This window comes from Muscardinus avellanarius (genome assembly GCF_963383645.1).
Source record: "Muscardinus avellanarius genome assembly, chromosome: 16".
In the NCBI taxonomy this organism is placed as follows: Eukaryota; Metazoa; Chordata; class Mammalia; order Rodentia; family Gliridae; genus Muscardinus; species Muscardinus avellanarius.
In genome coordinates, this window is record NC_137802.1 from 3,696,791 (window position 1) to 3,711,254 (window position 14,464).

The 14,464-nt window shown below is 54.3% G+C and overlaps 1 protein-coding gene across 3 annotated transcripts; it reads left to right on the plus strand.

The window, feature by feature from the left end:
* Window positions 1-4,544: 4,544 nt before the first annotated feature.
* On the plus strand, window positions 4,545-13,938 carry SIRT6 (sirtuin 6; the record flags this gene model as incomplete). 3 transcript variants are annotated; one of them, XM_080712779.1, is made up of 8 exons in its annotated part: window positions 4,545-4,610; window positions 6,806-6,933; window positions 8,568-8,750; window positions 10,577-10,636; window positions 12,327-12,422; window positions 12,505-12,585; window positions 13,450-13,573; window positions 13,642-13,938. In XM_080712779.1, the coding sequence occupies 8 exons, from the start codon at window positions 4,545-4,547 to the stop codon at window positions 13,936-13,938; spliced, it is 1,035 nt and encodes a 344-aa protein (XP_080568905.1). The 3 variants fall into 3 exon arrangements, with proteins under 3 accessions (XP_080568905.1, XP_080568906.1, XP_080568907.1); XM_080712780.1 differs by lacking the exon at window positions 12,505-12,585; XM_080712781.1 differs by lacking the exon at window positions 8,568-8,750.
* Between the last annotated feature and the right edge of the window lie 526 nt (window positions 13,939-14,464).

Consider the following 14,464-nt stretch of genomic DNA (forward strand, 5'->3'; position numbering starts at 1 on the left):
CAGTGTCTGGCGTTGTTCCTCTCCCCAGGCCACCTTGGAAAGAGAAGGGGTGGAAAAGGGTGAGGGGCTCCTTCCTGGGAGACCGGGGGGGGGGGTCAGCTGCTCCCTCTCCTCCTTCCTGGGCAGACCCGACACCTCTTCATCTCCTACCTGCTGTGTCCTTCAGCAGGTGACTTGCCCTTTCTGAGTTCACTTCCTTCGCCTAAAACACGAGGGACTCTATTTTTTCTTTTGTGTGTGGTACTGGGGATTGAACTCAGAATCATTTTGCCTCTGAACTATGGCCCCAGCCCTATTTTCTTCCTTTATTTTTAAAACAGGGTCTCACTAAGTTACAGAGAACCTCCCTAAGTTGCTGGGGCTGGCTGTAAACCTGTGATCTTCCTGTCTTAGCCTCTAAGGTCCTGAGATTACAGGTGTGTCCCACTGCGCCTGGCCCTCAAGATTCTTCATTACCTTACAACTGTGCTTCACACGCCCCCAAAACCTCTTCCATCCACCCATCTGCCCATCCTTCCACCCATTTATCCATCCATCCACTCATCATCCACCTATTCATTCATCCATCCACCTATTTATTCATCTACCCATCCACCCATCTACCCGTCTATGTACCCATATATCTATCTACCCATATATCCATATATCTATCTACCCATCCATCCATCCACCCATTTACCCATCTATCCATCCATCCATCCACCCATCCATCCATCTATCCTTCTATCCATCCATACATACATACATATATCCATCCATCCACCTATCCATCCATCCATCCACCCACCTATCCATCCATCTACTCATCCATCCACCCATCCATCTACCCATCCATCCATCCACCCATCCATCCACCCATCTATCCATCCATCCATCCATCCACCTATCCATCTATCTACCCATCCATCCACCCATCCATCTACCCATCCACCCATGAATCCATCCATCTATCCATCCATCCATCCCCCCATCCATTCATCTACCCATCCATCCACCTATGTATCCATCCACCCACCCATCCACCCTTCTACCCACCCATCCACCTGCCCAGGCACCCTTCCATGCACTTTTACACATACCCACCACCCACCGGTCCATCCAGTCCCCTCTCCAGCCACCATTGTGCCCATTCTCTTCACCCTGTCCCTTCTATTCCTGACCAAATTCTCAGTCACCCTCAAAGTGAATATAATAAGTCCCCCCAAAGAGGAGTCCAGGGGCTGCCTGAGCAGGAGGGAATGGCAACTTGGGGGAGGAGGAAGCCCTCTAGGTTTAAGGAGCTGCTGACTGGAAGAGAGAAGGTGAAGACACAGGTGCGGGATGCTGAGCCAGGGCCGCAGGAGAGGCGAGCATCCTTCAGACCCGGCAAAGGCTGTGCAGGAGCCAGCGTGCAGCTGTAGCTCCTTAGCCTTGAGTCCGGCCCCAGCCTCCCCTTCCTCCCAAGGACCGAGGACAGCCTCCCTCATCCTGGGCCTCCCATACCTCCAGCAGCTCCAGCGCCCCGACAGCAGGCCACGGAGCCCCCTGGCAGCTCCGGTTACCCGCTTCCAGCTGGGCCTCCAGCGAGCTCAGGGCAGCAACTCCCAGCTCGGCTGTGACACCCGATCAGGTCTGCGCAGCAGCCGCCCCAAGGGGCCGGGTGAGCCGAGGGAGGAGCAGGCCGGCAGGCCGGCGGCGGGGCTGCCTGATGGCCACCGCGCTGGCGCTCTGGCGGGAAGACATGGAGACCAGGCCTGTCTATTCATCCGTTCACCCATTCAACCATTTACCCATTTGTTAGAACTCCAAGGAGAGTTCTAAAGGGTACACCCCAGCCCCTTTTTCTTTTTCTTTCTTTCTTTATTGATACTGAGGATGGAACCACAAAAAGGGGGCATTCTACCTCTGAGCTACACCCCCAGTCCTATTTTTTATTCTCTCTCTCTCTCTCTCTCTTTTTTTTTTTTTTTTTTTTTTGGTGGTACTGGGGTTCCTGGAAGCCCTTCTACTTCCGGGCTACACTCCCAGACCTATTTTTACATTTTTTAAAATTTGGAAACAGGGTCTCCTAAGCCAGCGTGCGCGGCTGGCTTCGAACCTGCGCGATCCTCCTGTCTCTGCCTCCCAAGTGCGGGGATTACAAGCGTGCGCCACCACGCCCGGCCTTTTTTTTTTTTTTTTTTTGGCAGGTCTGGGGATGAAACCCAGGGGCATTCAACCTCCGAGCTACACTCCCTGCTCTGTTTTTTATTCTTTATTTTGAAATAGGGTCTCACTGAGTTGCAAAGGGCCTAAGTAGTAGCTGAGGCTGTCTGCGAACCGAGATCCTCCTGTCTCAGCCTCCCAAATGCTGGGATTACAAGCATACACCACAATGCCCGGCTCCTATTTTTTATTCTTTATTCGAAAACAGGGTCTCACTAAGTTGCAGAGGGCCTCACTAAATATCTGAGGCTGTCCGTGAACCGCGATCCTCAGGTCTCAGCCTCCCAAAAGCTGGGATTACAAGCTTGAGCCACCACACCCAGTAATTTTTTTGAAACAGTCTCGCTAAGTTGCTGAGGCTGGCCTCGAACCTGTGATCCTCCTGTTTGAGTCTCCAGAGTACAGGAAGGTGCCACACCACACCTGGCTAAAGGTACTGTCTTTGCGTCCTAGCTTCCCTCTGGCACACAGTAGGGCCCCACACCACAGTTCTCAAGGCCGTCAGCCCCAAGAACAGTGCGTAGCTTAGCTTCTAGCTCAGAGCCGGGAAGGCCTGCCTGCTGGATGCATTCCACATGCCTGAGTGGAGCTCAGGACGGCTGCACTAGGTTCCTGGGTCTCTGCTCGTGGCCCAATTCTTTAAAAGCTTCCCCTAGGCGTGGTGGTGCATGCCTGTAATCCCAGCATTCGGAGGCTGAGACCGGAGGATCGCGGTTCGCGGACAGCCTCAGATACTTAGTGAGGCCCTTTGCAACTCAGTGAGACCCTGTTTCAAAATAAAGAATAAAAAACAGGGCAGGGGGTATAGCTCGGGGGTTGAATGCCCCTGGGTTCCGTCCCCAGACCCACACACACACACAAAAAAAGTTTCCCCTAAAAGGGCTGGGGGAGAGGACTGGCTGAGCATGGTGATGTACACCTGTCATTCAAGTACTTGAAGCCGGGCGTGGTGACGCAAACTTGTAATACCAGTTCTTGTGAGCCTGAGACTGGAGGATCGCAGGTTCCTGAACAGCCTCAGCTACTTAGTGAGGCCCTCTGCAACTTAATGAGACCTTGTTTCAAAATAAAGAATAAAAAATGGGGCTGGGGGTGTACCTTGGAGGTAGAATGCCCCTGGCTTCCATCCCAGCACCACAAAAAAAAAAAAAAAAAAAGCAGAGACAGGACAGGTTCAAGACTAGACTCAGCAACTTAGCTGAGACTCAGCAATTTACAAGACTCTGTTTAAAATATATATATAAGCCGGGCATGGTGGCGCACGCTTGTAATCCCCACGCTTGGGAGGCTGAGACAGGAGGATCGTACAGGTTCGAAGCCAGCCTCAGCTACTTAGTGAGGCTCTCAGCAACTTAGTGAGACCCTGTTTCCAAATAAAATATTTTTTAAAAGGTCTGGGAGTATAGCCCGGAGGTAGAAAGCCTCTGGGTTTCACCCTCAGAACCACCACCAAAAAAAAAAAAAAAAAAAAAAAATATATATATATATATATATATATATATATATATATATATATATATATATATATGGCTGAAGGTGAAGCTTGGAGTTAGGAAGGCCCTGGTTTCAATACCCAGTTCTACCAAAATAAATAAATAAAAGGGTAGTGGTCACTGACTGCCTGTTCTTATTTTAGAAATAAAAGGAAAACTCTCATTTAGTGGCCATCCCAATTTCTTCCCTAACCAAACCCATAGGTGAACCATCTGTTCCCAGGCCCCAGGAACCCGTAAGAAGCCAACAGGATTCTCTCTTCTAGCATTTATTTATTTTCTATTTATTTATTTGCAGTATGGAGATTGAACTCAGAGGTCTTCTGCCTCCAAGCTACACCCCTAATACCATTTTACAAATCTGGAAACAGGACTAAGTTGCGGAAGGCCTCACACTAAGTAGAAGAGGCGGGCCAGGAACCTGCGGTCCTCCTAAGTATTGGGGATACAAGCCTACCTCACCACTCTCAGATTCTAGCATTTACTTATTTATTTATTGTTGGGTATGTGTGTTATTTTATTTTGGGGGTTTGACACTGGGCCTTACTAGACGGCTGAGGCTGTCGTTGAACCTGCGGTCCTCCAATCTCCTCTTCCCAAGTACGGGGATGACAAGTCGGGCACCACCCTGCTCGGCTTCTTCCAGCTCTTAAGATGGCGCCGGCGTGGGAGTCAGGCGAGGCGCGCATGCGCATTACGAGGGGGTCAGCGAGGTCAGCGAGGCGCGCATGCGCATTACGAGGGGGCAGCGGCGGCCGGATGCGCAGGACCGGAAAAAGGCTCCTCCTTTCCTTCTCGTTCCGCCCCGTTTCCGGCGGAAGCGGCCTGAACAAGGCAAACTTTATTGTTCCCGTGCAGGCGGCGACGATGTCGGTGAATTACGCGGCGGGGCTGTCGCCGTACGCGGATAAGGGCAAGTGCGGCCTCCCGGAGGTGAGCGGTAAAGGGGTCCCGGGAGGCCGGCGGGCGGGCGGGGCGGGGCGGGGCGCCCGCGGGGCATTGTGGGAATATCAGGAGGCACTGAGGCCAGACCATGGGAGGGACTTCCCAAGGAGGAGGCGGCGGCGGGAAGTGACGCCCCCTGGGCACTCGGGGACCCGGCGGCGCCCGGCACCGGGGTGACCGGGCCGGGGAAGGTGGACCCGGCCGCTTCAGGGCGAGAGGATGTGGCTCCCGGCGGCGGGAATGGCGGGCACGTGGGAATCAGCACACCTGGGGAAGGATTCCAGAGCCAGGCACATGGCAGGAAGATCCCTAGAGCCAGGCAGAGGGGCAGTGGAGGGAGACGCGCCCCCATACACACACCCCCGCACGGCAGGGGCATTGGGGCGCCGCGCCGCACCCCTCCTGGCTTCATTTCCCCATCTGCAAAGGGAGGCTGAAGTCGCCCCTTCCCGTTCGCCCCAAGGCGCATCCAAGGAGCTTTCCCAGAGCACAACTGCTCGCCTGCCGCAGCCCAGACATTAGCCACGTGTTGGACACACAGCCGGGAACCAGACAGTCAAGACCCCGCATTCAATGGGGGGACACGAGAGATGCATTCCATGATGTGGCCGGGGCAGCCACTGCCCAGGGGGAAGCTTGAAGGAGGAAAGAGGGAGCCATGTGGGAATCTGGAGGAAGAGTGTCCCAGGCCGAGGGCCTGGCCGGTGCAAAGGCCTCGGGACAGGGCTGAGCCTGGTGTTGGAGGTGCAGCCAGGGTCCTTGTGGCTGGACGGAGGGAGGGACAGGAGACAGGGAGGAGGGAGACACGGAGGGGAGCCGGGGGTTGTGCAGGGCCCTGTGGGCTGCAGGGAGGCCCCAGGCTTTGACCCCAAGGGAGGTAGGAGCCCTGGAGCCTCTGCTGCGGACAGAGGAGGCTGTGAGTGAGGTCAAGCAGCCTTTGCCAACGCTTCTCAGCCCGTGGCCAGTGTCTTCCCACTTAAGGGGGATATTTTGTCTATTTTGGATAATGGGGATGGGACCCAGGGGCATTCTACCTCTGAGCCACACCCCCAGCCAGCCCTATATTTTATTTTATTTTATTTTTTTGGGGGGTGGTGGTACTGGGGATGGAACCCAGGGGCCTTCTACCTCCAGACTACACTCCCAGACCTATTTTATATTTTTTATTTGGAAACAGGGTCTCTTAAGCCAGCAGAGGCTGGCTTCGAACCTGCACGATCCTCCTGTCTCAGCCTCCCAAGCATGGGGATTACAAGCATGCACCATCACACCGGCTTATTCATTTTAAAACAAGGTCTCACCGAGTTGCAAAGGGCCTCACTAAGTAACTGAGGCTGGCCGCGAACTGCAATCCTCCAGTCTTAGCCTCCCAAATGCTGGGATTACAAGCGTGTGCCATCACACCCAGCTTTGAAATGGTCTCACTGAGTTGCAAAGGATCTCACTAAGTAGCTGAGGCTGGCTGCAAACTGTGATCCTCCTGTCTCAGGCTCCCAACTGCTGAGATTACAAGCATGTGCCACTACACCCGAGTTGTTTTTTATTCTTTATTTTGAAAACAAGGTCTTGCTAAGTTGGGGAGGGTCTCGCTAAGTAGCTGAAGCTGGTAGTGAGCCTGTGATCCTCCTGTCTCAGCCTCCCAAGTACTGTGATTACAAGCCTGTGTTACCATGGCTAGATTCCTATTTTATTTTATTTTTATGGTACTGGGCATCGATTGAACCCAGGGGCATTCTATGTGTGTGTGTGTGTGTGTGTGTGTGTGTATGTGTATGTTTGTTTTACTGGGGATTTAACGTAGAGGCATTCTACCTCCAAGCTACACCACCAGCCCTATTTTATTTTTTATTTGAGCCCAGAGTGGTGGTGCACGCTTGTAATCTCAGTATATATATATATATATATATATATATATATATATATATATATACACACATATATATATGTGTGTGTGTATATATTTTATATATGCATATATAAGTATATATACAAATATACACGTATATACATATATATAATTTTTTTTTGGCTTGGAAACAGGGCCTTCCTAAGTTGCTGACGCTGTCTTCGACCCTGCGATCTCCCAGTCTCCGCCTCCCAAGGACTGGCATGACAGGCGTGTGCCACCACGCCCGCCTGAGGGATCTGTTTTGAGCCCTCCCTCCCGCTCTCTCTCTTGACAGACCTTCGATCCCCCTGAGGAGCTGGAGCAGAAGGTGCTGGAGCTGGCGAGGCTGGTCTGGCAGTCCAGCAGCGTGGTGTTCCACACGGGCGCCGGCATCAGCACGGCCTCGGGCATCCCCGACTTCAGGTATGTGAGTGCAGGAAACTGAGGCAGGGCCAGCCTGCTGCCGGGGGCTTCCTGGGGAGCAACAGGTACCTGCATGTAGGGCCCTTCCTCCCGGCTGGGGCCTGGGTATGGGGCAGGGGGAGACCCTGGGCTCAGAGGTGTCCCTTGAAGTCCCAGTCCTGCCCCTGAACCTGGTCCCCAGCTTACCTGCCCGCCAGGGGTACCGAGAAACGCAGCTTCAGACAACTGCGCTCAGCCACACGGTAGCTAGAGAGAGTCGATGTCAAGGGCTGTCAGCGCGTCTCCTGACGTCCCTGCAGGTCTTCACCTAGGAGCTAGTGGTGGGCAAGTGATTTGACCTGTGGGATCGCAGTCGCCTAGCCCCTAAACAGGTGAGGCCAGATACCCATAGTGCCCCGACCTCTCGCTGTATTCAACACCTGGTTAGACAAGAGTCTTTTTTTTCTTTTAGTAGCAAGAATTGAACCCAGGGGCATTCTACCTCCGACCTATATCCCCAGCCCTATTCTTCATTCTTTATTTTGAAACAGGGTCTCACAAAGTTACCCCTCCTGAATGAACAGCCCTTCCTCCCCACGCTCCCTTCAGGAGCCCGCTCAAAAGCCAGGCGTGGTGGCACATACCCTTAATCCCAGTATTTGGGAGGCTAAAGGCAGGGGGATGGCAAGTTCGAGGCCAGCCTCAGCAACTTAGCGAGACCCTCCGCAACGTAGAGAGACCTTGTTTCAAAATAAAACAAATAAGCCGGGCGTGGTGGCACACGCTTGTAATCCCTGCGCTTGGGAGGCTGAGACAGGAGGATCACAGGTTCGAAGCCAGCCTCAGCTGCTTATTGAGGCTCTCAGCAACTTAGACCCTGTTTCCAAATAAAATATAAAATGGGTCTGGGAGTATAGCCCGGAGGTAGAAAGCCTCTGGGTTCCACCCCTAGTACCACCAAAAATAAAAAACAAATAAATAAATATAAAAAATATCAAATAAAAAGGGCTGGGTGCAGTGGTGCACATCTCTTTCCCTCTACTTGGAAGGATGGGACAGGAGGGTCACAAGTTCTAGGCCAGCCTCAGCAACCTCAGGAGTCCCTCCACAACGTTGGGAGACCCTGCTTCCAAATAAAAAATAAAATAGGGCTGGGGGTGTGGCTCAGAGGTAGAATGCCTCTGAGTTTAAATCCCAGCACCCAAAAAAAAAAAAAAAAAAAAAAGACTTCCAGGAAGCCCTTCTATGCTCTTCGGCAGAGCCCGCATGGCCTGGCTCCTTCGCTCTGGGTCCTTCCTTCTAATCCCACAAGGCTAGGGGGCAAATGTCCAGCTGTGTCTCCCCCACAGAGTCGAGAGCTCCTGGCAAGCAGGGCTGGGGTCGAGTCCTATGATCAGTTTGCCAACCTCTGTGTCCTTTATCTGTCCCTCTCTCCCCGTATCTCCATCTCTTTATCTCTGGCTGCCTCTATCGCTCGCTCGCTCTCTTCCTCTGTTTCCTGCAAACTGACTGCCTGTTTTTCTGTATCTGGTTGCCTGTATCTGTGCTTCCAATTTTGTCTCTGTGCCTGTTTCTCTTCGTTTTTCTTTTTTCTCTTCTTGCCTCTGATTCTCCATGTCCTTCTCCATCTCCCTTCCTCCCCTCCCCGCCTGCAGGGGCCCCCGCGGGGTCTGGACGCTGGAGGAGCAGGGCCTGGCCCCCAAGTTCGACACGACCTTCGAGAGCGCGCGACCCACGCTCACGCACATGGCGCTGGTGCAGCTGGAGCGCGTCGGGCTGCTGCGCTTCCTGGTCAGCCAGAACGTGGACGGGCTGCACGTGCGCTCCGGCTTCCCCAGGTACCAGGCAGGCCCGGCCCACCGTCTCCGCAGCCGGGGACCAATTACCAAGCACTTGTCGGGACCTGGAGAGCTAGGTCTACCAGATGTCGATGGAGAAAAACATGGCCGAGGAGGCGGAGGGAGGAAAGGCAGCGGTGGAGAGGGAGAGGGGCCCTTGCCGCAGCCGAGGCCGGAGCAGGGGCGCAGCATCCTAAGACCTGGGCCTCGGCGCATTTCACGGATGGGGACGGAGGGACAGCCAGCGTGAGGGGCCAGCCCGGGTCACGCCGCTCAGGAGCAGCAGCCGCCCTGCCTCCCGCACCCACACTCCTGGGCTGCTCTGACCTCTTTGCTTTTCTTCTTTTCCTTCTTTCTTTCTCTTTTTTTTTTGGTACTAGAAGTTGAATGCAGAGATAGTCTTCTCTTTTCTGTCTTTATGGTACTAGGGATAGAACCCAGGGGCATTCAACCTCTGAGCTACACCCCCAGCCCTATTTTCTATACTTTATTTTATTTTATTGGTGGTACTGGGGTTCCTGGAAACCCTTCTACCTCCGGACTACACTCCCAGACCTATTTTTTATACTTTTTTTATTTGGAAACAGGGTCTCTTAAGCCAGCAAGGCTGGCTTCGAACCTGCATGATGCTCCTGTCTCCACCTCCCAAGCGCGGAGATTAGAAGCGTGCGCCACCACGCCCGGCTCCTATGCTTTATTTTGAAACAGGGTCTCACTGAGTTGCAAAGGGCCTCACTAAGTAGCTGGGGCTGGCTGCGAACCGTGATCCTCTGGTCTCAGCCTCAAATGCTGGGATGGCAAGCGTGTGCCACCACATCTGGCTTCTTCTTTTCTTTTTATTGGTACTGGAGGTTGAATGCAGGGATATTCTTCCAAACTATACCCGTAGCCCTTTTTCTTTTTCTTTTTCTTTTCTTTTCTTTTAATTTTCGCAGTACTGGGTGGGGATTGAACCCAGGGACATTCTACCTCAGAGTGTAAGGGGCCAGCCCTTACACCCCAGCCCTAGTTTATTTTATTTTGAAACAGGGTCTCACTCAGTTGCAGAGGGCTTTGCTAATTTGCTGAGGCTGGCCATGGACCTGTGATCCACCACGCCTGGCTTAATTTTTTCATTTTGCAACTGGGTTTTGCTAAATTGCTGAGGGTTTCACTAAGATGCTGAGGCTGGTCAAGTAAACCTGTTTCATTGGTCGGGATTTTATTTATTTATTTATTCATTTATTTGTTTATTTATTTTTGTAGTACTGGGAATGGAACCCAGGGACATTCTACCTCCGAGCTACACCTCCAGCCTTACTTTTTTTTTTTTTTTTTTTTTTTGACGGGTCTGGGATGGAACCCAGTGGCATTTGATATCTGAGCTATATCCCCTGCCCTATTTTTTATTCTTTATTTTGAGACAGGGTCTCACTGAGTTGCAAAGGGCCTAAGTAGCTGAGGCTGGCCACACACTATGATCCTCCTGTCTCAGCCTCCCAAATGCTGAGGTTATAAGAGTGTGCCACCACACCTAGCTAGGAATTTGAATTCCTGGCCTTCCAACCCAGTGACCACTCCAGCAGGTCCCATATGCTTGTGGAGAGGGGCAGGCATTTTGAGAAGAGAATCTGAGGGGAGGGGTGGGCCATGTGGCTGAGGATAACTCCTCAGGCTCAGCGAGTTTGGGCCTCCTGCCCGGGGATGCACAGTACCTGGTGGGGAGCAGGACCCAGAACCAGCAAGAAGCAGCGGATTGACCGCGTGGAGGAGGGTCAGCGGGGGCTTCCCAGAGGAGGAGCTGGGAGCCAGGCCTGAGCCCAACACCCAGCTCTTCCTCCTCCCAGGGACAAGCTGGCTGAGCTCCACGGGAACATGTTTGTAGAAGAATGTGTGAAGTGTAAAACGTGAGTGTCGGGCTGGGGGCCGGGGGAGGGGGGCTCCGAACTCCCTCTCCTGTGAGCAGCCCCACAGGCATGGGCACCCTGGCCAAGCGGGCTCCTGCCCTGCAGGCGACCCTTCTGGCACCATAGGTGGGCCTCTAGTCTGTATTGTACTTTAACATTTTCTCCCTATTTATTTATTTATTCATTTATTTATTATGTTGTATGTGTGTGTGCTGGGGATGGAACCCAGGGGCGTTCAACCTCCGAGCTACAGCCCCTGCCCTATTATTTATTCTTTATTTTGAAACCGGGTCTCACCGAGGTGCAGAGGGCCTCACTAAGTAGCTGAGGCTGGCTGCGAACCCCGATCCTCCGGTCTCAGCCTCCCGGAATGCTGGGATGACAAGCGTGTCCACCGCGCCCAGTGGTCCCAGGTGCATTCTACCTCCAAGCCACACCCCCAGCCCTGTTCTTAAACTTTTTTTTTTTTTTTTTTTTTTTTTAGAAACAGGGTCTAAATTGCGAGAGTGGGAGCCTCACCAGGTTACTAAGACTGTCCTTGAACCTTTGATCCTCCCCTCTCAGCCTCCCAAGGGCCAGGATTACAAGCCTAAGCCACCACACCCAGCTTCCAAATTTATTTTGAAAAATTTGAACCTGGCTGGGCACGATGGCACACGCCCGCCATCCCAGCGACTCAGGAGGATGCGGCAGGAGGGTCGCAGGTTCAGGACTAGCCTGGGTAACTTAGCAAGCCCCATCTCAAAATAAAATAAAATGGGCCGTGGGTGTAGCTCAGTGGTAGAGCCCCTGGGTTCAGTCCCCAGTATACCACAAAAGAAAGAAAAAGAAAAGAAAAAAAAAGAAGGAATCAAACCTATAGAAAACTCACAAGACCTGAACCATCACCTTGTGCCGCCTCTTCTGTAGAAAGCTAGAGAATCAGCCAGGCGTGGTGGCGCACGCTTGTCATCCCAGCGCTCGGGAGGCTGAGACTGGAGGATCGCGGTTCGCGGCCAGCCTCAGCTACTTAGGCCCTCTGCAACCCAGTGAGACCCTGTTTCAAAATAAAGAATAAAAAATAGGGCTGGCAGTGTAGCTCAGAGTTAGAATGCCTCTGGGTTCCATCCCCAGTACCACAAAAAAAAAAAAAAAAAAAAAAGAATGAGAAGAAGAGGAGGAGGAGGAGGAGCAAGAGAATCAATATTTCAGACTTTTAGTGCCTGAGTCGTGGCAGCTCCTCTCTGGCATGACTGTGTGCCAATAAAACTTTATACAGAAACCAGGAGACAAGGGCCCCATAGGACCCAGGGCCCCTTGACCTGGACTCACCATCTGCAAGAAGATCTCACTGAACGGTGAAGGGCCTCGCTAGTTTGATACGCTGGCCTCAAACCTGCAATCCTCCTGCCTCAGCCTCCAGAGTTCTGGGGTCACAGTGTGCGCCACTGTACCCTCTTCCCCTTCCGTATTTATGGACCACAAGCTCCTGCCTGCTCTTCCATGGGGCAGTTTTTTCCCCCGGGGTTGCTGGGGTTGGAGCCAGGGGAGCTTAGGTGGGCTTGGCAAGCGCTAACCACAGAGCAGCCCTCGGCTCTGGTAAAGTAAAGCCCACCTACCACCACCCGCCAGCTGGAGGCAGTGTGCAGACTCCGCGGGTGAACTCAGCCTGCCGTCTGCTCACGGCCAGCCCCTCTCTCTGTCCCCACAGGCAATATGTCCGGGACACAATCGTGGGCACCATGGGCCTCAAGGCCACCGGCCGGCTCTGCACGGTGGCCAAGGCGAGGGGCCTGCGAGCCTGCAGGTGAGCAGCCCCCACCTGACCCTAACCCTAGCCCCGCCGGCCCGGGCAGCAGGCTGGCCCTAACCCTGAACTCCCCTGCCAGGGGCGAGCTGAGAGACACCATCTTGGACTGGGAAGACGCCCTGCCTGACCGGGACCTGGCTCTTGCGGATGAGGCCAGCAGGTTAGACCCCAGGAGCTGGGAGAGGGAGGAGACTAGGGGGGCAGAGAAGACGTCCTGTGAGGCCTGGGTAAATAATGTATAGCCAGCCCGTTCTGGTTATAAAACTGAGGTTTTAAAGCCGGGCGTGGTGGCGCACGCTTGTAATCCCAGTATTTGGGAGACTGAGACAGGAGGATCGTGGTTCGCGGACAGCCTCAGCTACTTAGTGAAGCCTTCTGCAACTCAGTGAGACCCGGTTTCAAAAATAAAGAATAAAAAAAATAGGGCAGGGGTTGTAGCTCGGAGGTCAAATGCCCCTGGGTTCCATTCCCAGACCCGCAAAAAAAAAAAAAAAAAAAAAAAAAAAAACCCTGAGGTTTTATTTTATTTTTTGTTTTCGCAGTACTGGGGATGGAACCCCGGGCATTCTACCTTCAAGCTACACCCCCAGCCCTATTTTTTATTATTTATTTTGAAACCGGGCCTCACTGAGTTGCAGAGGGCCTCACTGAGTAGCTGAGGCTGTCCTCACGATCCTCTGGTCTCAGCCTCCCGAATGCTGGGATTATAAGCGTGCGCCACCACGCCCAGCTGAAAATTGAGGTTTTAGCCAAGTGGCCCTGGGGTCCAGTGCTTCCCAGCCAGGCAGTGACCGGCAGGTCCCAGCCCCGGGCCCACACTCCACCCTACCAGGTGCTTCTGTAGAGGGCAGCGGAGGCTCTGCCCAGCTCTGGTAGGCGGGTGGCCCAGGCCGAGGGGCAGGGACAGGCACAGGGCCCAGGACAGCCAGGAGCCTGTCGAGTGCCCAGGGTGGGCGGGTGGGCTAGTACCTGGCCTCACAGGGGCTTGTGCTAAGCCCTGCGCTCGCCTCCCCGCCCCTCTCAGGAACGCAGACCTGTCCGTCACTCTGGGGACCTCCCTGCAAATACGACCCAGTGGGAACCTGCCGCTGGCCACCAAGCGCCGGGGAGGCCGGCTGGTCATCGTAAACCTCCAGCCCACCAAGCACGTAGGTGCCCAGCCCGCCCCACCCCCACCCCGTGCCGCCCCACCCCTCCTGACCCCTCCCGCCCACAGGACCGCCACGCAGACCTGCGCATCCACGGCTACGTCGACGAGGTCATGACCCAGCTCATGAAGCACTTGGGGCTGGAGGTCCCCTCCTGGGACGGCCCCCGGGTCCTGGACAGGGCGCTGCCGCCCCTGCCGCGCCCACTCAGCCCCAAGCTGGAGCCCAAGGAGGAGCCCCTCACTCAGCTCAACGGCGCCCAGCACCACGGCTCCCAGCCCCGCAGCCCCAAAAGGGAGCCGCCGGACAGCCCTGGCCCTGACAGGCCCCCCAAAAGGGTGAAGGCCGAGGGGGCTCCCAGCTGACCCGCCCTGGAGAAACCACGGACTCTGATATATTTTTTTCTTACAGTCTTTGTTACTACATCTGTTCTCCAGGGACCCCAGGGTGCCCAGAGCCGGTCTCCAGGCCCCTGGCGACCCCGCCCTTCCCCTGTCTGTTGGCTCTCGGGCCTCTGTGGAGCCTGCGGCCCAGGCCCCTGGGCCAGCCCGCCTGACTCAGGACTCTGGGCCCGGGGTGACAGGATCCCCCAGGTCTCCAGCACAAACGCCCTCAGCCCTCCCGGCTTCCTCCAGACCCCATGCCACTCCCTCCCTGATCTACACGAGCTCTTGATCTGCCTCCCCAAAACCACCGTCAGGAGCCGGGGGTGAGCGCGCCTGTCATCCCAGGACTTGGGAGTCTGACAGGAGGTCCTAGGTTGGAGGCCGGCCTCAGCAACTTAGCAAGACCCTGTTTAAAAAAATAATTATAGTAGGCTCAGGGCGTGGCTCAGAGGTGGGACACCCCTGGGCCAGACCTCCAGCACCACATACCTGCACACACAAAGCC